This window comes from Lucilia sericata, unplaced genomic scaffold (assembly GCF_015586225.1).
Source record: "Lucilia sericata isolate MDLA Ls3-8-SP2 unplaced genomic scaffold, ASM1558622v1 Contig001008F_arrow, whole genome shotgun sequence".
Lineage (NCBI taxonomy): Eukaryota > Metazoa > Arthropoda > Insecta > Diptera > Calliphoridae > Lucilia > Lucilia sericata.
The window spans coordinates 99595-124793 of NW_023994990.1; the positions used below are offsets into that span (position 1 = coordinate 99595).

At 26.4% G+C, this 25199-nt stretch overlaps 1 protein-coding gene across 2 annotated transcripts in view; it reads right to left on the reverse strand.

Annotated features, from left to right (window-relative positions):
• LOC119609575 overlaps positions 1-25199 on the reverse strand; it is a 127918-nt gene that overhangs the window by 63043 nt on the left and 39676 nt on the right. The window contains exon 1 of one of the 2 annotated variants that reach the window (XM_037964422.1): positions 17891-19072. The exons of the other annotated variant lie outside the window; for it this stretch is intronic. Coding sequence (XP_037820350.1) covers positions 17891-18088 — 198 coding nt within the window. The 5' untranslated portion in view covers positions 18089-19072. Of the gene's footprint in view, positions 1-17890; positions 19073-25199 lie in introns of those variants that run through there. 2 annotated transcript variants of the gene reach the window in all.

Below are 25199 nucleotides of genomic sequence, written 5' to 3' on the forward strand. Positions count from 1 at the left end.
CTTGACAGAGCAAATTTTCTATAGAAAATCAGTCTCTTGACAGAGCGAATTTTCTATAGAAAATCAGTCTCTTGACAGAGCAATTTTTCTATAGAAAATCAGTCTCTTGACAGAGCAAATTTTCTATAGAAAATCAGTCTCTTGACAGAGAAATAGAAAATTAGTCTCTTGACAGAGCAAATTTTCTATAGAAAATGAGTCTCTTGACAGAGCAAATTTTCTATAGAAAATCAGTCTCTTGACAGAGCAAATTTTCTATAGAAAATCAGTCTCTTGACAGAGCAAATTTTCTATAGAAAATCAGTCTCTTGACAGAGCAAATTTTCTATAGAAAATCAGTCTCTTGACAGAGCAAATTTTCTATAGAAAATCAGTCTCTTGACAGAGCAAATTTTCTATAGAAAATCAGTCTCTTGACAGAGCAAATTTTCTATAGAAAATCAGTCTCTTGACAGAGCAAATTTTCTATAGAAAATCAGTCTCTTGACAGAGCAAATTTTCTATAGAAAATCAGTCTCTTGACAGAGCAAATTTTCTATAGAAAATCAGTCTCTTGACAGAGCAAATTTTCTATAGAAAATCAGTCTCTTGACAGAGCAAATTTTCTATAGAAAATCAGTCTCTTGACAGAGCAAATTTTCTATAGAAAATCAGTCTCTTGACAGAGCAAATTTTCTATAGAAAATCAGTCTCTTGACAGAGCAAATTTTCTATAGAAAATCAGTCTCTTGACAGAGCAAATTTTCTATAGAAAATCAGTCTCTTGACAGAGCAAATTTTCTATAGAAAATCAGTCTCTTGACAGAGCAAATTTTCTATAGAAAATTAGTCTCTTGACAGAGCAAATTTTCTATAGAAAATTAGTCTCTTGAGAGAGCAAATTTTCTATAGAAAATTAGTCTCTTGATAGAGCAAATTTTCTATAGAAAATTAGTCTCTTGACAGAGCAAACTTTCTATAGAAAATGAGTCTCTTGACAGAGCAAATTTTCTATAGAAAATTAGTCTCTTGACAGAGCAAATTTTCTATAGAAAATGAGTCTCTTGACAGAGCAAATTTTCTATAGAAAATTAGTCTCTTGACAGAGCAAATTTTCTATAGAAAATGAGTCTCTTGACAGAGCAAATTTTCTATAGAAAATTAGTCTCTTGACAGAGCAAATTTTCTATAGAAAATTAGTCTCTTGACAGAGCAAATTTTCTATAGAAAATTAGTCTCTTGACAGAGCAAATTTTCTATAGAAAATTAGTCTCTTGACAGAGCAAATTTTCTATAGAAAATTAGTCTCTTGACAGAGCAAATTTTCTATAGAAAATTAGTCTCTTGACAGAGCAAATTTTCTATAGAAAATTAGTCTCTTGACAGAGCAAATTTTCTATAGAAAATTAGTCTCTTGACAGAGCAAATTTTCTATAGAAAATTAGTCTCTTGACAGAGCAAATTTTCTATAGAAAATTAGTCTCTTGACAGAGCAAATTTTCTATAGAAAATTCGTCTCTTGACAGAGCAAATTTTCTATAGAAAATTAGTCTCTTGACAGAGCAAATTTTCTATAGAAAATTAGTCTCTTGACAGAGCAAATTTTCTATAGAAAATTAGTCTCTTGACAGAGAAAATTTTCTATAGAAAATTTGCTCTGTCTCTTGACAGAGTCAGGAAGATCATTTTCTATTCAAAAGAGCCTTATAAAGATACTTACAAAGTCTTTGTAAAACTTTCCAATAGAAAGCGTTTCATGAAAAAACATTGTCTCCTAAACTCTTTATTTTAATAAATAAAATGAAATTTCTATAGAATTTTCTTTTGCTGTTACTCTCTACTAACTAACTTCACTAATTAAGAATTCTCAGGCATTGTTTTCTCTAACTAGACAAATTTTTGCCTTAAAGGCAAAAGTCATTAGAAAAAAAATATTGATGTCACATCTCAATAAATGACAATGGCCAATAGCGGTTATTCTAACTTCAGCAAGAAGCGATAGAAAATCAAGCAAAATAGTTTAAATATTTATGTAAAAATTTACATGGGAAAAAAAAATAAAAAATTTTAATTGTAAATTGTGAAATGATTTTAAACAAAATGGAAATTGATTTTGTTTCTCTATAATACAAAACAAATTTGCAAACAAGTTTTTTTATGATTTTTTTGGCAACTTTTTTGTGTTGCCTTAAAACTGGATCATATGTATAAGAGTGTTTAAACCACAAATGTTTTTTATTAGAAAAAATATGTATAGGTAGATAGAGAAACTGCTCCAAAAAGCACAACTGGACATTTTGGTCATTAAATTTATAGACGAAAAATTAAAAAAAAAACAAAGCAATAGACAATTGTATGTAAGAGTTATAAAGTTGCTATTGCTGCTGCTGCAGCAGTTTAGCTCAAAATGTTCCAGATACAAAGATTACAAACAAACATTTTAAAATTTTAAAGAAAAAACTATAAAATAACTTATACACAAATGGAAATAGAGCAATATTATAGCAACCTCTATTATTAAAGAACAACAATTGGAGCATTGTTGTTTTTTTTTTTTTTTGCTGGCAAATGAAAATTCACAATTTACCAGAAGTTATCAAGACAAACTCCTACACAATATGTCAGTAAAACTGAAGTTTTAATTGTGATCTTATTGTCTTGTTTTCTTGCTATATTCATAAAATTGAAGTTGTAACGTGTGTTTAGTGTGGTGGTATCTAGTTTCTAATATCTTGTTTTATTTTTCAATGCATTTGAAGCTATTGTTTGAAGAAAAAAAATTATATAGAGACAAGAAAAACCACAAATCTAACTGCTGAACTAGGTACCGCTTAAGTAATTGCCATGTATTTTTTTACAAATCTGTAACATGTATGCAGGTAATTTAAGCTGTTATAGTTTAAAGGAATGTTTATGTAAAGTTACAAATATGTAAAATTACACGCACCTTTCACTTAATTTAAAGAAGTTGTAAATAGAGACAAGCTTTTAAAAAGCCCTTTGAAAGTGTTTAAACAAAAATTAAACAAAAAATCTTCCAAACATTATTTTCAATAGACAAAAATCTGTCTCTTACCAGAGCAAATTTTCTATTGAAAACCAGACTCTTAACAGAGCAAATTTTTTATAGAAAATCAGAATCTTAACAAAGCAAATTTTCTATAGAAAATCAATCTCTTAACAGAGCAAATTTTCCACAGAAAATCAATCTCTTAACAGAGCAAATTTTCTATAGAAAATCAGACTCTTAACAGAGCAAATATTCTATAGAAAATCAGACTCTTAACAGAGCAAATTTTCTATAGAAAATCAGACTCTTAACAGAGCAATTTTTCTATAGAAAATCAGACTCTTAACAGAGAAAATTTTCTATAGAAAATCAGACTCTTAACAGAGAAAATTTTCTATAGAAAATCAGACTCTTAACAGAGAAAATTTTCTATAGAAAATCAGACTCTTAACAGAGAAAATTTTCTATAGAAAATCAGACTCTTAACAGACAAAATTTTCTATAGAAAATCAGACTCTTAACAGAGAAAATTTTCTATAGAAAATCAGTCTTTTAACAGAGTAAATTTTCTATAGAAAACCAGTCTCTTTGCAGAGCAAATTTTCTCTGTGAAAATTTCTTGAAAATTTTTAGAAATTTTAAAATAATTGAAACATTTCATTTAATTAAGTTTTAATTACAGTTGTAAAATTGTTAACAATTATAACAAACAATATTTCCTTTACACAAGTAACATATTTAAGCAATAAAGTAGAAAAAAAAACTTGTACAACATAAATAATGCGTTTCAAATGATTACATGTTCAGACAAATGCAACAAATACAAATAAAGAAATATTAGGTAATATTTGAACAACAAATTGCCATAGTGCAAACATAAGACAATTTAACACTTTTCCACTTCAAAACTGATCTAAAACTCGTGTGTGAATACAGCAACTAAGACAAATGACTATAAAGGTATATGATCGGTTTAAATACATAGTATATGAGTAAGACTCTCAGTTTTTGTACTTGTCATTTTAAATAATTATTTCCACTATCAAAAATCTAATCTTATTGTTAAAGTCTCTTATTTTTCTTTGGTTTTCATTACATTTTTCCCACCTCTGTTTTAAGTAAACAGTTACAAACTCCAACATAAAAGTTAAATAAAACCAATAACATCATTTATCACTCTCAGTTGGTTTTTATACGGAAACTCAATGTTAAAAGAAAAGTGAAAAATTAAAGAAAAACTTGGAAAAAAGTTTGAATAATAAAAAACAACGAACTTGTCGTCAAGTTTATAACAATGGCCAACTTAACAATAAACCAAAAAATTTACCAAAAACAAGAAAAATTCAGTTATATTTACTTTTTTTTCAAAAACAAAGACAAAATTTTGCAGTTTAAACTGGAAGTAGACTGAAAACCAAAAAATAAAAAAATTACTTGAAAATCACTCATGTGCATCATGAATAAAAATACAACAACAATATTTTAAAACAAATCGTATAAAAAAAAATTAAACAAAAAAGGGAAATAAATGAAAAATATTAAAGTCGTTTTTAATAAGTCTTTTTTTTTTAATATTGTCTTGATAATGAGTGAAAATTGCTTTATATAATAAACACTTAAAAAGATTGAATTTCATGATAAAATTCAATAAATTTTTTTGGTTATTTAATATTATTATTGGTTTAATTACATAGATTGAAAGAGATTATTGTAAATTTTGTACAATAATTTACACATGAATTATAAAGGTTTTTCATTAACATATGGTCAATACAAAAAAACTAATTTTAAAGCTTTTGGTCCATTTCTATAAAAAATTTTCTTTGCAAAGAGAGATTTTCTATAGAAAATTTGCTCTGTTAAGAGACAGATTTTCTATAGAAAATTTGCTGCATTAAGATACTGATCTTATAGAAAATTTTCTCTGTAAAGAGACTGATTTTCTATAGAAAATTTTCTCTGTTAAGAGTCGGAAAATTTGCTCTTACAAGAGACTGATTTTCTATAGAAAATTTACTCTGACAAGAGACTGATTTTCTATAGAAAATTTGCTCTGACTGATTTTCTATAGAAAATTTACTCTGACAAGAGACTGATTTTCTATAGAAAATTTACTCTGACAAGAGACTGATTTTCTATAGAAAATTTGCTCTGTCAAGAGACTGATTTTCTATAGAAAATTTGCTCCGTTAAGAGACTAATTTTCTATAGAAAATTTTCTCTGTTAAGAGACTAATTTTCTATAGAAAATTTGCTCTGTCAAGAGACTGATTTTCTATAGAAAATTTGCTCTGTCAAGAGACTGATTTTCTATAGAAAATTTGCTCTGTCAAGAGACTGATTTTCTATAGAAAATTTGCTCTGTCAAGAGACTGATTTTCTATAGAAAATTTGCTCTGTCAAGAGACTGATTTTCTATAGAAAATTTGCTCTGTCAAGAGACTGATTTTCTATAGAAAATTTGCTCTGTCAAGAGACTGATTTTCTATAGAAAATTTGCTCTGTCAAGAGACTGATTTTCTATAGAAAATTTGCTCTGTTAAGAGACTGATTTTCTGTAGAAAATTTGCTCTGTTAAGAGACTGATTTTCTATAGAAAATTTGCTCTGTTAAGAGAATGATTTTCTATAGAAAATTTGCTCTGTTAAGAGACTGATTTTCTATAGAAAATTTGCTCTGTTAAGAGACTGATTTTCTATAGAAAATTTGCTCTGTCAAGAGACTGATTTTCTATAGAAAATTTGCTCTGTCAAAAGACTGATTTTCTATAGAAAATTTGCTCTGTCAAGAGACTGATTTTCTATAGAAAATTTGCTCTGTCAAGAGACTGATTTTCTATAGAAAATTTGCTCTGTTAAGAGACTGATTTTCTATAGAAAATTTGCTCTGTTAAGAGACTGATTTTCTATAGAAAATTTGCTCTGTTAAGAGACTGATTTTCTATAGAAAATTTGCTCTGTTAAGAGACTGATTTTCTATAGAAAATTTGCTCTGTTAAGAGACTGATTTTCTATAGAAAATTTGCTCTGTCAAGAGACTGATTTTCTGTAGAAAATTTGCTCTGTCAAGAGACTGATTTTCTGTAGAAAATTTGCTCTGTTAAGAGACTGATTTTCTATAGAAAATTTGCTCTGTTAAAAGACTGATTTTCTATAGAAAATTTGCTTTGTTAAAAGACTGATTTTCTATAGAAAATTTGCTCTATAAACTATAATCTTAAAAAATTAACTTATATTTATACAAAATTCCAATTTTTATTTTCAACATCATCTTAGACAACAACAACAACAATATTTTGTTGAAATACTTTAATGAAACAGGTTGTTTGAAAACTGAACTGATATTGAAGTAAGTAGTTGTTGTTATTAAGAGGGCAATTAGGTTTAATATACTGACCATAGACAAATGTTTTGTAGAAATAAAAAACAATTTGTCTGTTGTAGTTTTAGATGTATAAAGTATTTTTTTTTCTTCCACATTTTTTCCAATGAATTATGGAAATTATTTGCTATATTACCACTATGACTGTGCTGTCGTTTTTTGAGTGTTTCTTTAAGATTTCTTTGATACCAAGTCTTGTAAAGTTTGTTATTTAGTGGACAACAGCATGACTGTTTTTTATTTTTCTTTAGTAAAGTTGATAAAGTTTGTTTTCATGTTACACCTAAAGTGTTAATAATGTGGGCAAATGTTAAAAGAAATTGAAAAAAAAAGAAAAACTTTCACAATATCTTTTTTCAATTACCACACTGACATTTTATAGTGTGGCATTTTCAATATTATTTTAATCAATTTTAAGATTTTTCTTCATAATAAATTTTTGGAAATTCATAAATCTTGTCCATAAACATTCATAGTGCTGAATAATTTTATTTTTAAAGTATATTTCTTTAATTAATATTTATATAACTAAAAAACTAAAAACTATGTAGGAACATTTTTCTTTTCTTCATTTTATTTATTAACTGTTGGGCGTTTAAGCATTTTAAATGTTTAATTTTGTTTTATTAATAAAATATGCTGTTAACTAATTTAGCCTGAAATGTGCATTTTAACAACATGTCAACACTATTTATGTTTTTTTCTTATAATTTAGTGTTAGATTTTATTATTATTTCGTTTAAATTTTATGAATAATCCCCGTTAAACATTTGGTGTGGGCTTAAAAATATTCAAATGCAAACGGCACACGCACTTCCGACCCAAACATGGAGGGGCAAAAGTCGTTAAAAAGTTAACAATAAAATAAATAAAAACAAAAGACTTTGAATAGAATAAACAACGAATATTGAAAGCCCATTTTCAGTAGAAAAAAAGCTTTAAAAAACTCTGAATTTCTATAAAAACTTTGGTCTACAAAGACTCTGTAAAGAGACTGATTTTCTATAGAAAATTTGCTCTGAAAAGAATACAATTTTCTAAACAAAATTTGCTCTGCAAAGAGTACAATTTCTATAGAAAATTTGCTATGTAAAGATTATAATTATCTATAGAAAATTTGCTCTGCAAAGAGAACAATTTTCTATAGAAAATTTGCTCTGCAAAGAGAACAATTTTCTATAGAAAATTTGCTCTGTAAAGAGTACAATTTTCTATAGAAAATTTGCTCTGTAAAGAGTACAATTTTCTATAGAAAATTTGCTCTGTAAAGAGTACAATTTTCTATAGAAAATTCGCTCTGCAAAGCGTATAACTTTCTGTAGAAAATTTGCTCTGTAAAGATTACAATTTTCTATAGAAAAGTTGCTCTGCAAAGAGTACAATTTTCTATAGAAAATTTGCTCTGCAAAGAGTATAACTTTCTATAGAAAATTTGCTCTGCAAAGAGTATAACTTTCTATAGAAAATTCGCTCTGCAAAGAATATAACTTTCTATAGAAAATTTGCTCTGCAGAGAGTATAATTTTCTATAGAAAATTTGCTCTGCAAAGGGTATAATTCTCTATAGAAAATTTGCTCTGCAAACAGAACAATTTTCTATAGAAAAGTTGCTCTACAAAGAGAACAATTTTCTATAGAAAATTTGCTCTACAAAGAGAACAATTTTCTATAGAAAATTTGCTCTACAAAGAAAACAGTTTTCTATAGAAAATTTGCTCTACAAAGAGAACAATTTTCTATAGAAAATTTTCTCTGCAAAAATTACAGTTTTCTATAGAAAATTTTCTCTGCAAATATTACAGTTTTCTATAGAAAATTTTCTCTGCAAAGAGTACAGTTTTCTATAAAAAATTTCCTCTACAAGAGAACAATTTTCTATAGAAAATTTCCTATAGAAAATTTCCTCTACAAGGAGAACAATTTTCTATAGAAAATTTCCTCTACAAAGAGAACAAATTTCTATAGAAAATTTGCTCTACAAAGAGAACAAATTTCTATAGAAAATTTCCTCCACAAAGAGAATAATTTTCTATAGAAAATTTCCTCCACAAAGAAAATAATTTTCTATAGAAAATTTCCTCTACAAATTGACTTCTCATTAGTCTTAGTCACCAATACGTTAATTAAACTAACAAACCATGCTAAAAATATAGCTAACTACTTAATATAAACATTAGTAGATTTAACTAAATGAAAACGTCAAAATTTTTAAACTTAACAATAATTTACCAAAATGGTTATAAACAAAAATACTTGCAACTGTTTATTTTGGGTAAAATTTCAACGGAAGGTAAATGACCATTAAACAAAAAAACTTAATTAAATAAAAATTTAAAACAAAAAAAAAAAAAATAATAAAACAAAATATTAAAATAAATAATTAAGTAATAAAACCTAATGTTAAGTAGGTGTGCAATATTACAAAAACACGTAAAATGCATCTGTTTAAAAAACATCATTTCATTCAAGCAAATTTAACAACAAAAAGATTTGAAATTCATTAATTTATTTGTTATTTAAAAAAAAAAAAAAAAACTAGTGGGCTTTAAAGGCAGCCGGCAGTTTTTCTTTTAAAATCTTTTTAAACTTTTAAGCACGTGTTTAAGAAAACAATACAAAACATGAGAATAAACACAATAGTAAAACTCAAGAAATTTGACTTTTTATTTCCGTTTTATGTTTTACATTCATATTCATGTGGAGCTGTTTTTCTTAGTTTTTCAACATTTTGATTTCTAACCGCCAAAGGAAGTTGTTCTAGTCAACAAATAAATAATTCTTGTATATTGATTAGAAGACTTGCAATAGGATTAATTGTCATCATTAATGTTCATTACAAGGTTTTGCTAGAGAAACCGGATATAGGATTTATTTATAGTTTTTATAAATGAAATCTTATTTAGTGTTTCAGTTCTTTTTTTATATGATTCTAGGCACGTTTTGTATTAATTACCAGGAGCCATGACAATCATTTTTACAGAGAATTAATTGCATAAGAATATAAACTTTAAGACTCAGAATAGAAAATTAATCATATTAACATAATTAGAAAATTAACAGAGCAAATTTTCTATAGAAAATCAGTCTCTTAACAGAGCAAATTTTCTATAGAAAATCAGTCTCTTAACAGAGCAAATTTTCTATAGAAAATCAGTCTCTTAACAGAGCAAATTTTCTATAGAAAATCAGTCTCTTAACAGAGCAAATTTTCTATAGAAAATCAGTCTCTTAACAGAGCAAATTTTCTATAGAAAATCAGTCTCTTAACAGAGCAAATTTTCTATAGAAAATCAGTCTCTTAACAGAGCAAATTTTCTATAGAAAATCAGTCTCTTAACAGAGCAAATTTTCTATAGAAAATCAGTCTCTTAACAGAGCAAATTTTCTATAGAAAATCAGTCTCTTAACAGAGCAAATTTTCTATAGAAAATCAGTCTCTTAACAGAGCAAATTTTCTATAGAAAATCAGTCTCTTAACAGAGCAAATTTTCTATAGAAAATCAGTCTCTTAACAGAGCAAATTTTCTATAGAAAATCAGTCTCGTTGCAGAGCATATTTTCTATAGGAAATCAATCTCTGTGAAGGGGAAATTTGAAGTAAATTTTCGAGAAAAAATCGGGTACTTTTTTAATGGTTCGTCACTATTTGATCCCTTACGTTACAAAGAGTTTGTTTCTTAAGTCTTTTGTTTTTTTTTAACTTCTTCTAACATACTTATTTTCAATAAATTTGTAATATTTAAACTCCTCTAACACCTGCCTCCTACAGATTTCACTCTATGATTTACTATCAATCGAACAATGTAACAAAACTTAACAAATTTTCTTAATATTATTTTATGACACAGTGTTAAACAAATTTTTTTAAAAAATCCCACGTTTCTTATTGATTTTCAAATTCGAAATCCTTAAAAGAACCTTTAATGTAACAAACGAAAAAATCTTAAACAAAAACCTTTAGAAATTTTTAACAAAATTAATGAGATTTTCTGTTTCAACCCCCGTTTGAATGCATTATCAATACAATGTTTTCACTTGTCCGTCTGTCTGTTAGTATGTTCCCAAAATTTATGCGTGACGCAATTTAATGTGATCAATACCTGTCGTTAAACCTTTTAAGTTGGAGTAAATTTTTGTTTAAGTAAATTTTTCAAAAATTAAATGTTGAACAATAACTGGCCATTAAAGGTTGATTATTTTCAGGCTACTTTGGGCAAAAGGAAACCACAGAAATGTTTTTTTCTTCTTTCATTGCTTTTGTTTTATATTTTAAGCAGAAGCAGACAATGTACAAGAATTTGTTTTTTTTTTATTTTTTTTTTAGAATTTTATAGGAAGTGTGAACAAAAGGAAATTCTGTTTGTTGAAGACAGTTGGTTCGGTTTGTTAGTTCAAGGGATTTTTATAAAGAAACAGATGGTAGTTTAAAATAAAAATTTGTTTTAAGATAAAGTAAAATCGGAAAGGGATCGATTTTAAGAAAATATGTCTAATACAAAATATCGCGACATCAACTTTAATAGAAAAATATTCAAATTTATAGAAAAGTAATCGATAACTTGCTTTTTCTATAAAAAGTTATCGATAAATTAACTTTTCTATAGAGAATTAACCGATTATTTGACGTTTCTATGGACATTTTTGATAATTGGTATTTTCTATAGAAAAGTTATCGATTATATGGCTTCCAAATAGAATAGTTATTGATAATGTGACTTTTATGTAGAAAAGTTATCGATAACTTGTCATTTCTATAGAAATGTTATCGATAACTTGACTTTTCTATAAAAAAAAGTAATCGATAACTCTTGATTTTTTTATAGAAAAGTTATTGATAACTTGATTTTTTTATAGAAAAGTTATCGATAACTTGATTTTTCTATAGAAAAGTTACCCAAAACTTGGCTTTTCTATAGAAAAGTTATCGATAACTTGACTTTTCTATAGAAATGTTATCGACAACTTGACTTTTCTGTAGAAAAGTTTCGGATAACTTGAATTTCCAAAAAATATCGATAATTTTCTATAGAAAAGTTATCGATAATTTGACTTTTCAATAGAAAAGTTATCGATAATTTGACTTTTCAATAGAAAAGTTATCGATAATTTGACTTTTCAATAGAAAAGTTATCGATAACTTGATTTTTCTACAGAAAAGTTAACGATAGATAACTTGACTTTTCTATAACTTTTGCAAAAAAAGGTTTTCAATTGAAAAACGTTTCATAGAAAAGCTTTCAATAGAACACTTTTTTACAGAAAAGCTTTTGATCAAAACATTTCTTGTTGAAAAGCTTTCAATCAACAAACTTTTCTATAGAAAAACTTTCAATCAACAAACTTTTCTATAGAAAAGCTTTCAATAAACAAACTTTTCTATAGAAAAGCTTTCAATCAACAAACTTTTCTATAGAAAAGCTTTTAATCAACAAACTCTTCTATAGGAAAGCTTTTAATGAACAAACTCTTCTATAGAAAAGCTTTTAATGAACAAACTTTTCTATAGACAAATAATCAAGCTTTGATCAAAATATTTCTTGTAGAAAAGCTAATAACCAATTGAAAATATAACGTTTTTATAAAAAATCTTTTAAACGAAAAGCGAAAAAACGATTTAAAAGTTTTAAATCGAAAGCCTTTTTATAGAAAGCTTTCAATCGATAACCTTTTTATAGAAAAGCTTTCAAACGAAAACTTTTAATAGAAAATCTGTCAGTCTTATTTTACAGAAAAGCTTTAAACTGAAAGCTTTTTATATAGAAAAGCTTTCAATAGAAAATATTTTAATACAAAAGCTCAAAATGTGTCAAAAAAGTCAAAAATGTATTTTAACCATTATTAGGTTGCACAGTGGGACATTACTTATGTTCTATTAAAGTTATTTATTTATCTTCAATTAAAATCTTAAAATTATTTGTAACTACCAGCATTTTTTGTTGATGTCTGTTTCAAATTAATTATTTTAATATAATTTCTTTATAATTTCATAAAAATTTCATCATTATGATTTAATCTCAAATGTCAATTACCATTTACCACATACTATAACCAATTAAAAATAGAACCATATTAAATTAAAACTTAAGCAAATTTCTGACCCTCTTTTAAACAAATTATCGCAAAAAACAATCATACAACATTTAACACACAAAAACACACACTTAAAATCGGAGGTCAGCTGCTAGAGGCAATAGGGCCGAAAGCAAACTAAACAAAAGTTAACATAGGTTGTCTTTGAGCTTTCAACAAAGATTGGTCACGCCTTGGTTTTTCTTTATAAATAAGTTATGTTCTCTCTATGCCCATCACTGCCCTAAATCAAAGTGTTACTAGTAACCAAGTAGAAACCCTAAGTACTTGTTTAATAGAAACATTATCATTCTTAGAATATTTCGCACACACTACTGCTGCTTTTGAACCCCTCTTCTTTCAATCTTCATTAAAATCAGCGGCAGTAAGCCGCAAATTTTTAATTTAAACATGTTTTAGTTGTGCTACCAACAATAAACATGAAGCAATTGACAGCAAAAGAAACCTGGCAACATAACTATGATTTTTTTTATATTTCTTCAATTTTATTTTAAGCACTCTGTCCGTCCATCCGTCCGACTGACTGTCTGTTTGTCATTCTAAACGTACGTGTTCTAATAATGAAATTAACTAAAATAAAACTTTTCTGTTTGAATTTTGTGTGTGTTTAAATGTTGTTTAAAGCATAATGGCAACTGTTTTTCAATACTAAAGACATGTTTAATTTATTGTTGTTGTTTGTTGTTAAAGTTCTTAACTTTTTGAAAACAAAATAAAAAAAAAAAAACAACCAAATTAAACTTCACGTGCTGCATACTTAAAAATAAACTAACACAAACAAAATCTAATGTAATGAATATATTTTCAAGATGACGAGTGTTTAGAAACCCTTCTTAGTGGTAAAATATATAATGTATAAAACAACAACAACAACAACAATAAAGTTCATAAATTATTATCTAGACAAAATCATAATTTTTTGGTGGTTTTGTCAACTAACTAAACTTTTGGCTGACAGTCAGTTAAATTTTGAAGTGGAGGGTCACTCTATAGTAGTTATTTAAGGTTTTATAAGTTTTTGTTTAATTTTCAAAAGTCTAACTTTTCTGTAAAAAAGCTTTTTTATAAGAAACTTTTACTTAGAAAAACTTTCAATGGAATAACTTTTCTATAGGAAAGCTCTTAGTCAAAGAAAGGTTTTTAACAAGAAACATTTCTATAGAAAAGCTTTCAATTACCAAACTTTCTATAGAAAAACTTTCTGTCAACAAAATATTTTATAGAAAAGTTTTAAAAAACTTAACTAACACACTTTTTATAGAAAAGCTTTAAGTCAACAAATTTTCCATGAAAAAGCTTTTAATTAACAATATTTTCTACAAGAAAAGCTTTCAATTAACATCTTTTCTATAGAAAAGCTTTCAATTATCAAACTTTTCTATAGAAATGCTTTCGATTAACATTTTTTAAATAAAAATTTTAATCAACAAAATATTATACAGAAAAGCTTTCAATCAACAAACTTTTCTATCAAAAGCTTTTAATTAACAAACATTTTTTACATAAAAGTTTTAAGTCTACAAATTTTTTTGCAGAAAAGCTTTTAATCAACAAACTTTTTTATGCAAATGCTTTCATTTAACAAATTATTGAAAGAAAAGCTTTCAATCAAAAAACTTTTTTAAAGAAAAGCTTTTAATCAACAATCTTTCCTATAGAAAAGCTTTTAATCAACAATCTTTTTTATAGAAAAACTTTCAATCAATAACTTTTCTATAGAAAAACTTTCAATCAATAACTTTTCTATAGAAAAGCTTTCAATCAACGAACTTTTCTATAAAGAAGCTTTTAATCAATAACTTTTCTATAGAAAATCTTTCAATCAACACACTTTTCTATACAAAAGCTTTCAATTACCATAATTTTCTATACAAAAACTTTCAATCGATATACTTTTCTATAGAAAGTTTTCTTTGGACAAATTTTCTAAAAAAAAAAATACGTTTTAATAAAACAACTTTTCTAAAGAAGAGCTTTGAGCAGACGATATTTTAAATAGGAAAGCTTTCATTCGACAAACAAACTTTTCTTTCAGTTAAAACCCATTCTATAAAAAAGCTTTGAGCTGAAAACTCTCAAGCTCTTCTGGTCAGTAGACAAAATTTTCTGTACAAATCTTTTTAGTCTTTCAAATATTCGATAGAAAAGCTTTCAATCGACAAACTTTTATATAGAAAATCTTTCTGTTAATAAACTTTTCTATAGAAATGCTTTCAGTTAACAACCATTTGTGTATAAAAGTCTTCAGTAGATAAAATTTACTATATAAAAGCTTTTACTAAACAAACCTTTATATAAAAAAAAAGTAGTGTACTTTTAAAATTCGTTTAGACAGTCTAAAAACGACTCTTCTCTCCCTGTTCCTCAATAGTTGTTATTTATGTTTCCCTTTACTTAATGTTTAAGTTGTTGTTTTTGTTTTTAATGTATTTTTTCATACACTTAAAATTCTGTTATAGAACTCAACATGTAGTATCAACCATCTCCCGCCATTGTTTCAATGTCTTGTCAAACAGATAGACAAACAAACATTTCATTTAAACCGTGGGTTGACACTTGTTGTTATGCTAAGTTGCATATAGAAAGAACCCATTTGTTTTTATTTTTTTATTTCAACTTCAATTTACTTCAGTTACTTTTTTAAAGAGGTTTGAGTTGTTGTACACCAACTTTAAGGTAAAAACATGAAAAACTAATTTTGAATCTAAGTAGAAGTTTTGTTTTTTTTTTTTTGCTTTTGATTTCATTGTTATTGTCAGTATTGTGGTTTATTTAAATAGGTTTGATGTCTGTTAGCTGAAAGGTCTCTTGTTGATTTGCATTTATACTTTCTTTTTAGGGTTGTTTTTGTTTAGGTTCTTTTCTACATATAAACTGGTAGTTAAGTTACCGGTAAACAATTAAATATTTTTTTATGTATTTTTCTTATTATTAATATTTTGATTTTAATATCTAGAAACTATTAAAATTAATGTTTTGTTATGGTTTTCCAAAAAAAAAGTAATAAACAAACACCCAAAATAGTGGAAATAATTGGGAGAAAGGGAAAAACACAGTAGTTGTTATAAACATCAAGAACGTCTAGCTTTTTGTTTTTATTTATTTTTTTATTTAAATATTCTTTAGAAAATTAGTTTTAAAAAATTTGTCTTTTTTTAATAATTATGTTTCTTACGGTTCGTGTTTGTGTCTTAAGTCTTTTGTTTTGTTTGTTATTCAAAAAAATGTAGGTTTGTTTAACTTTAATATTTAAGCTTATAATTCATAGAAAGTGACACTTTTTATATGTTAAACAATCAATTAATTTTCGTTTGCTTTTATTAGTCTTTGGAAGAATTGTCAAAAGTTGATGAATGATAGTAGAAAATCTATAAAAAAACTTAATTGCTCAACTAAAACGTGCACAATTAAATACTGATGTATTTTATAATTCGAAATTAAATTGACAAGGGCAAATTTGTATATAGAAAAGCTTCCAATCAACAAACGCTTTTAATTCACTAACTTTTCAGTTCGAAAGCGTTTTTAATGGAAAGTTTTTAATAGACAATTCTTCGATAGAAATGCTCCACTTAACAAATAGAAAAGCTTTCAATTGACAAACTTCTCTGTAGAAAAACGTTTCTATAGAAAAGCTTACAATCGACAAACTTCTCTGTGGAAAAACTTTCAATCGACAAACTTTTCCATATAAAAGCTTTCAAGCGACAAGCTTTTCTTTAGAAAAGCTTTCAATCGAATAACTCTTCTATAGAAAAACGTTCAATCGACCCATTTTTCTATAGAAAAGCTTTCAATCGACGAACTTTTCTATAAAAAAGCTTTTAATCAACAAACTTTTCTATATAAAAGGTTTCAATCGATAAACTTTTCTATAAAAAAGCTTTCAATCGACAAACTTTTCTATAAAAAATCTTTCAATCGATAAACTTTTCTATAAAAAAGCTTTCAATCGATAAACTTTTCTATAAAAAAGCTTTCAATCGACAAACTTCTCTATAGAAAAGCTTTCAATCGACAAACTTTTCTATAGAAAAGATTTCAATCGACAAACTTTTCTATAGAAAAGATTTCAATCGACAAACTTTTCTATAGAAAAGTATTCAAACTTTTCTATAGAAAAGTATACAAACTTTTCTATAGAAAAGTATTCAAACTTTTCTATAGAAAAGCTTCCCGTTGAACATTTCTTTGGAAAAACTTTTATAAAGCAACTTTTTTATTAAGTTTTCTATAGGAAAGCTTTCGCCAAAAAAGATTTGTAGAAAGCTTTTTCTGAAAAAAAAACTTCTTTAGAAAGCTTTTCTAAAGAAAAGTTTCCATAGAAAGCTTGTTTTATCTAGAAAGCTTTTTCTAAAAAAAAATTTTCTAAAAAGCTTTTTAAAAAAAGCTTCCGTGAAAAAGTTTATTTCGCTAAACTTTTTTAGAAAGCTTTTTGCAAAGAAAAGTTTCTGTAGATATCTTTAAAAAAAATTTTGAAAGATAACTTTTTATGGGAACATTTTTGTAAAAGCTTCCGTGAAAAGCTTTTTCAAAGAATTTATTTTTTAGAAAATTTTACAATAGAAAAGTTTTCGAAGAAAGCTTTTCCTCTAATAAAGTTTCTGTATATGAACTTTTTCTTAAGATATGTTTCAGTATAAAGCTTTTTCTGTAAAACAAATTTCTTTAAGAAGATTTTTACAAAGAAAAGCTTGCTGTATACAACTTTTTCTTAAGAAATTTTTCCGTAGAAAGCTTTTTCTGTAGAAAAACTTTTGTATAAACAACTTGTTTCTCTAATAAAGTTTCTGTATATAAACTTTTTCTTAAGATATGTTTCAGTATAAAGCTTTTTCTGTAAAAAAAATTCTTTAAGAAGATTTTTGCAAAGAAAAGCTTGCTGTAAACAACTTTTTCTTAAGAAAATTTTCCGTAGTAAGCTTTTTCTGCAGAAAAACTTTTGTATAAACAACTTGTTTGATAAAATGTTTTAGTTAAAAGCTTTAGCCTTAAGAAATGATCGTTAGAAAGTTTTCTCATAAAAAAAGTTTTGCTAAAGTTTACGTTATATAATAAAGAGTTGTGTATAACGTTTTATTTAGAAAAAATGTGAATCACTATTAAGATAATTCCTATATTAAATAACTTAACTTAAGTTTTTTTTTTTTAAACTTCTACTAAACCTTGTAATCTCAGCTGCAGCTGAACTTTTTTGCAACAATAATAATAATAATTTTAAATTCAATTAAACATAATTAAATTTCAAATCAATATAAATTTAAATTCCTAATACAAAAACAATATATGGCATATGTATACAAGTGTTACTAGAAAAATTCCTTAGCATAGAGAAAAAAACACATGCACATAAATTATCATATAAAACATCTATGTAGCAAAAAAAGCTTTATAAGCCAAGTGTTAGCAAAATAATCTTTGTTATCTTACCTTGCAAGTTTGAAAAAATGCACCAATACCAGATTTGGAATATTTCAAACAATCAGTTGAGTTGTTGTTGTTGTTGTTAGCAGTGGCAGTAGAACTATTACTGGCTGTTGTAGAGTTGTTAAGTTTTGTGTGCTTTTGCTGCACTGTAGAAGAAAGGGGTGCATGGGGTGGAGCGGTTTTTATGGCTACGGTATCCATTGTATTATGATATGATATTTATTTGAACGAAGTGGTGTGGGTGGTTGTTTGTTGATTTTAACACTTTCGTTTTGTTAAGAAATTATTATTTTTATTATTTTTTTGTTTTATTTAAATAACTTTTAGTTTTATGCTTCACTAGTCACATGGCTTTAAGGGGTTTTTTGCACACTTGTTTCAATGAAAAAAAGATGTTTTTTTTTTTTGGCACAAAAACATCCCTAATTTATATATAAAAGCTTAATGGTTTTGTTGTTTCTTAAAAAAGGGGTTTATTCTTTTTTTATTTTGATAATATTCACCAAGCGTTTATTTTCGCTAACCATAAATTTTATGTTTTAAAAGACTTCAAACACATGTGCTGTTTTAAACAGAACTTCTTCGTTTTTTTCTTTATAATTTATATCAATATATCAAAAAATGCACCTGTTTTTTGTATAACTTTAAGGGCTTTTTTTAAACATAACATCCCAAAAAAGGTGCAAATTTTTATATAACAAATTATTTTATCACTTCTTTCTTCTTTTAAATTTTGTTACTTTTTATACTTTAAAAAAAATCCTCATAAATTTGTTAGTTTTTAAACTCTTTGACTTTGAAATGTCAAAAGTTTATACATTTTTAAGTTTTAAAATATTTCTGTTTAAATTTGTCTGCTAAAAATTTTCTTAAAAATTTCTTCGCTCACGTCTCTTTTAACACTTTTTTACAATTTTTTTGTTAATAATTGTTGGCACTCAGTTGTGTTAGTTGTTGTTAATTTCTTTAAAAATGCTTTAAGTTTTACATTAACTGAAGAATTTCTAATTCTTGTTATCAAACACATTTTTGTTTTTTGCATATAAATCAATTTCTAAGCTAAATTTTTTCAATTACAAGTAAAAACAAATACACTCCAAAATCACTGCTTGTTATTGTTGTTGTTAAGAAAAATTTACTATTTCGGAATACGAAATTATATTGCGCCACTATACGTCTGTTTAACTTAAGAGTATGTTAAACACTATTTTACTCTGTTTAAACAACAGGTAAAATTTCCCTTACCTCAATAAAAAGGGGTATTTTGTTTTGTTTTTGTTATGATATTCTCTTGTTTTTGTAAGCATGCTACAAAACACCAAAACCTTGTTTAGCAATTGTTTGGGAAATTTTTTATGTAACCTGTTGTCGTGGTTTTAAAGAGTATACGTTAACAACCAAAGAGCGTATGTTATTACAAGAAAATCTCTTAATAGTTTTAACAAATTCAACCTAAAAGAACTACCAATGAAACTAAAGCCTATTTTTAGGTGTTGGCATATCCAAATTAACTGTAATACAAAGTAAAGATGCCATATTTAAAGTAATGAATCCGAAAGTCATTACACACACGTTTTACACATAAGCTTTTTTACATAAAAGTTCACAAAAAATAACTTTTCTATAGAAAAGTTTACAGACGAAAACTTTTTAATAGAAAAGTTCATAGACAAAAACTTTTTTATGGAAAAGTTCAAAGACAAAAACTTTTCTCTAGAAAAGTTCACAAAAGAAAACTTCTCTCTAGAAAAGCTCACAAAAGAAAACTTTTGTATAGAAAAGTTCCCAGAAGAAAACTTTTCTATAGAAAAGTTCCCAGAAGAAAACTTTTCTATAGAAAAGTTCACAGAAGAAATCTTTATTACAGAAAAGTTCACAGAAGAAAACGTTTTTATAGAAAAGTTCACAGAAGAACTTTTCTATAGAAAAGTTATCTTAAAAGTTCACAAACGAAAACTTTGTGTTTTATTTTTTCCATAAAAAATAAAACTTTTTTATGGAAAAGTTCACAATCGACAAATTTCCCATAAAAACAGCTCACAAGCGACAAATATTCTATAGGAAAAGATAACAATCAACCCGACAAACTTTTCCATAGAAAAGTTCACAATCGACAACATTCGTATACAAAAGATTACATTTGAAAAACTTTTCCATAGAAAGGTTAACAATCGACCAATTTTCTATAGAAAAGTTCAAAATTGACAACTTTTATATTGAAAAAAATTTCAATAAAAAAAATTTCAATACTTCAACATTTTCTATATAAAATATTTCATTAGAAAGCATTTACATAGAAAAATTCTCAATAGAAAGCTTTTCTATAGAAAAAAAATAATTATAAAGCTTTCATATAGAAAAGATTAGAAATGATTTCCTATAGATAAAGTTCCTTTAAAAAGTTTCAATGAAAAGCTCTTAAATTAAAGCTTTTATATACAAAGTTTTAATACTTCAACATTTGCTATATAAAATATTTCATTAGAAAGATCTCAATAGAAAGCTTTTTCATAGAAAATGATTCATTAAAAAGCTATTTTATAAACAAATTCTCATTAGAAAGCTTTCCTATAGAAAAAATGCATAAAAAAGTTAAATAAGAAAAAGTTTCAGTTGAAAGCTTTTCTATAGAGAAAGTTGCAATTAAAGACTTTAGAAATTTTATAATAGATTTTCTTAAAGAAAAAGAAATAAATAAAAATTTCTCTTCAAAAATTCAAAGAAAATTATATAAAAAATATTTCTACAGAAAGCTTATTTCTAGAAAAAGTTTTATTTGTAAGCTTTTCTATAAAAAAAAACGTTTCATTAAAAAGCTTCTTATTTCATTAGATAAGTTTCATTATAAACATTTTCTATATACTTATAAAGTTTCATTATAAACATTTTCTATATATTTATAAAGTTTCATTAGAAAAGTTTTAATAAAAAGCTTTTCTATAGAAAAAGTTTCATTGTAAATTTTTCTATAGAAAAAGTTTAATTAGAAAGTCTTTTTATAGAAAAAGTTTCTTTAGAAAGTGTCATTTAAAAGCTTTTCCTTAAAAAAAGTTTAATTAAAAAGCTTTTCTTTAGAAAAAAGTTTCATTAGAAAGCTTTTCTTTAGAAAAAAAGCTTTTCTGTAGAAAAAAGTTTAATTATAAAGCTTTGCTAAAAAAAAGTTTAATTAGAAAGCTTTTCATAGAAGAAAGTATTAAAAAGCTTTTCCCTAAAAAAAAATTTCATTAAAAAGCTTTTCTTTAGTAAAAAGTTTCCTTAGAAAAGTTTCATTAAAAAGTTTTTCTTTAGTAAAAAGTTTCCTTAGAAATGTTTCATTAAAAAGCTTTTCTTTAGTAAAAAGTTTCCTTAGAAAAGTTTCATTAAAAAGCTTTTCTATCGAAAATGTTTTTCTATCGAAGTTTTTCTATAGATAAAGTTTCATAGAATGCTTTTCTATAGAAAAAGTTTCATTGGAAAGCTTCTCTATTGAAAAAGTTTTACTAGAAAGCTTTTCTATAGAAAAAATTTAAAAAAAAAGCTTTCTTTATAGAAAAAGTTTCATTAGAAAGCTTTTCTATAGAAAAGAAAGCTGTTCTATAGAAAAAGTTTTTTTAGAGAAAGTCTTTCTAAAGCAAAATAATTCAATAGAAGCTCTTTTAGAGAAAATTTCTAATTAAAAGCTCCTCTTCAATAAAAAATCAACAAAAAAACTTCTCTAGAGAAAAAAAAAATAAGCGAAAGCTTCTCTACAATAAAAAAGTAAATTGAAAGTTTGTCTATAGTAAAGAAACTAAAAACTTCTCTAGAGAAAAAATTTTAATTGAATGCTTCCCTACAGTAAAAATTTCAATAGAAAGGGCAAACTATCGATTGAAAACTTCTCTGGCGATAAAATTCAATAAAAGCTTTTCAGAAAGATTGTCTATGTCGGTCTTTCTCAGACTGATGGATTTTCAGATGAATTTTCTATAGAAAATCATTCTGTCTGTCTCAGCTTGATCGATGTTCATTGCACATTTAGCAAACTCCTAAAGTTCTGAGATCACCATAGTGGCCACACGTTTACTGATGTTTATTAGTAAGCCTCAAGGTATGCTTTAGTTTTATTATTATTATTGCTTTGCGCTTGCTGCTTAAGTCTTTTGTTTGTTTGTGATATTTGGTTAACAAGAGACTTTTGTTTAAAACTAAATATTATTTTATAATTTTAACTCTTTTAAGAGTGAAATTTTGTATGTATATTTGGGATATTTTTTAAAAAATCAGCAAAATAAGAAAACACGAAAAATATACAGTAATATTGGTGGAATAAAATACGTTATTTTCAAATAAAAAAAGACAAACTTTGCTAAAAGTAAAAAAGTAATGCGAAAAGAAAATATTCTTTTAGAAATAGGGTTTCTTAGGGAAAATTATTGAAGAAAAATTCATATTTTATTTCAAGATAAATTTAAAAAAAGTTGTATTTATGTAAAAAATAGGTTTGGTATCTATTAATCGGCTTAATTTGTTATGATTTCAAGAGGAGCTAATAAATTTTAATCTAATTTTGTTTTTAAATAGCATGTGAAATTCAATTCGTTGTCTATTTGCTTTAAATTAAAATAGTTTTAATTTTAAACCCCAAATATTCAAATTTTATATTGATGATTATCATTTCTCAATAATTTTATTCATATTCGTACTAATGGCTTTAAACCAGTCGATATCAACGACCACTGTCTGTCTATATTAATAACAAAATCTCGATTTCTTTTTCATAGTATGGCCCGTACTAAACCAAGATCACTTATAACCATCATATGTAGAAGAAAAATAAATAAAATACAAAAACAATAATAAACCAAAATCTCGAAAACTCTTTAGACACAAACAACTACCAAACCCAACTCTTTTTTTCTTAAAAGCATAAAGTTAAACACAATCATGTAGATATAGACAGACATGCATACATAAGTATCAAGTAAACACAGATTTAAAAAACCCCAAAAACAAAATGGCCACCATCTTAACAAAATAGTGGTATAGGTTATTTCTGGGTAAGACAGACAACATTTATATATATGTAGCTGTAGCTACATAAATGAGGAATGGAAAAAGTTGGAGTTTTTGCATCAAACAAGTTTGATTTTAAATAGAACTTGGTGGAGATACCCGAGGTCTATGGAGACTTAGCAAGAGTATAGGTTCTCTATTATTGCTTTTTGCACACAGGGGTTTCAAGCATTATACATATACTCCAGCAGGAGAACTATTACTAAAACTAAACTTTACGGATAAAGCTGTGGTTGCTAAAGAAAAGCTAGAAAATAAAAAAAACGTACTTTTTTTGTATAAGTTGTTGAAAAAGCATTAAAAAGATAGTTTTTTGCTTTAAGCTGCAGTTTTTTCTTCTTCTATTTGCTCCCATACTTGGTTTACTTACTGACTCGATGTTAACCCAGCACTAAAAGCATTTGTATGTGTGTCTGTGTATCTCTAGCTGTCTAATGACAAACTATCAGTTTTAAAGATGAGTTTTATTTCTAGTTGTTTTGTCTTATTTTTCCTCCTCTACTGCAGTTGTTTTTCTGATTGGATTTTGATTGTTGTGTTTTTTTTTTTGTTCTTTTTCTTGGCTGTTTTTCTTGTATTTCTTTTGCTTGGTTGATTTATTGTTTTGATATAATGTTTCGGTTCTTTTTTTGTATTCTTAACAGCATCTTGTTTTTCTTGCATCTTTAGCTTGTTTTTATATTTCTTTGTAGTTTTTTTCTGTCCAGAATTGCTTTTACTTGTTTTTGTGTTTTTTCTTTAGCATTTTTTGTTGTTGCTGTAGGCCTCAATTTGTTCTTCTGTCTGTTATTGAGCTGATTTATATGATACAGCGAATTTTCCATTATTTTCTTTAAGCAAAACTCAACAACAACAAAAAACAAGTTAAAAAACGCCAAAATATAAAAAACCACCGATCGATGGATTTTCTATAGAAAAATTGTACGATCGCTCTAGATCTTCTGTAGATCGGATTGATTTTCTAAAGAAAATCTTACGATCGCTCTAGATCGGTAGGATTTTCTATGGAAAATCTTATGATCGCTTTAGATCGGATGGATTTTCTATAGAAATCCTTGCGATCGCTCTAGATCGGATGGATTTTCTATAGGAAATCTTACGATCGTTATAGATTGGACGGATTTTCTACAGAAAATCTTACAATCGTTACAGATCGGATGGATTTTCTATAGAAAATCTTACGATCATTACAGATCGAATGGATTTTCTATAGAAAATCTTACGATCATTACAGTTCGGATGGATTTTCTATAGAAAATCTTACGATCGTTACAGATCGGATGGATTTTCTATAGAAAATCTTACGATCGTTACAGATCGGATGGATTTTCTATAGAAAATCTTACGATCGTTACAGATCGGATGGATTTTCTATAGAAAATCTTACGATCGTTACAGATCGGATGGATTTTCTATAGAAAATCTTACGATCGTTACAGATCGGATGGATTTTCTATAGAAAATCTTACGATCGCTCTAGATCGGATGGATTTTCTATAGAAAATCTTACGATCGCTCTAGATCGGATGGATTTTCTATAGAAAATCTTACGATCGTTACAGATCGGATGGATTTTCTATAGAAAATCTTACGATCGTTACAGATCGGATGGATTTTCTATAGAAAATCTTACGATCGCTCTAGATCGGATGGATTTTCTATAGAAAATCTTACGATTGCTCTAGATCGGATGGATTTTCTATAGAAAATCTTACGATCACTCTAGATCGGAAGTATTTTCTATAGAAAATCTTACGATCGCTTTAGATCGGAAGTATTTTCTATAGAAAATCATACGATCGTTACAGATCGGATATATTTTCTATAGATCGTGAGAATTTCTATAGAAAATCTCACGATCGCACTAGATTGGATGGATTTTCTATAGAAAATCTTACGATCGCTTTAGATCGGATGGATTTTCTATATAAATTCTTACGATCGCTCTAGATCGATGAATTTTCTATAGAAAATCTTACGATCTTCTCAAGATCGGATGGATTTTCTATAGAAAATCTTACGATTGCTCTTGATTTTCTATAAAAAAAATCCTACGATCGCTCTAGATCGGATGGCTTTTGTATAGAAAATCACTCTAATCGATGGGTTTTCTATAGTAAATCTTTCGATTTGTCTATATCAAAGTTCCTTTTAAATATTTATCTTAAGAGTCTAATTCGTTTGACTCTCCCTCCCATTGCGAGGTGATAAAAATCTTTGTGGCAAATCAAAAGACTTAAGACACAAACACTTTTGATATTTAAACAAATGTAAAATA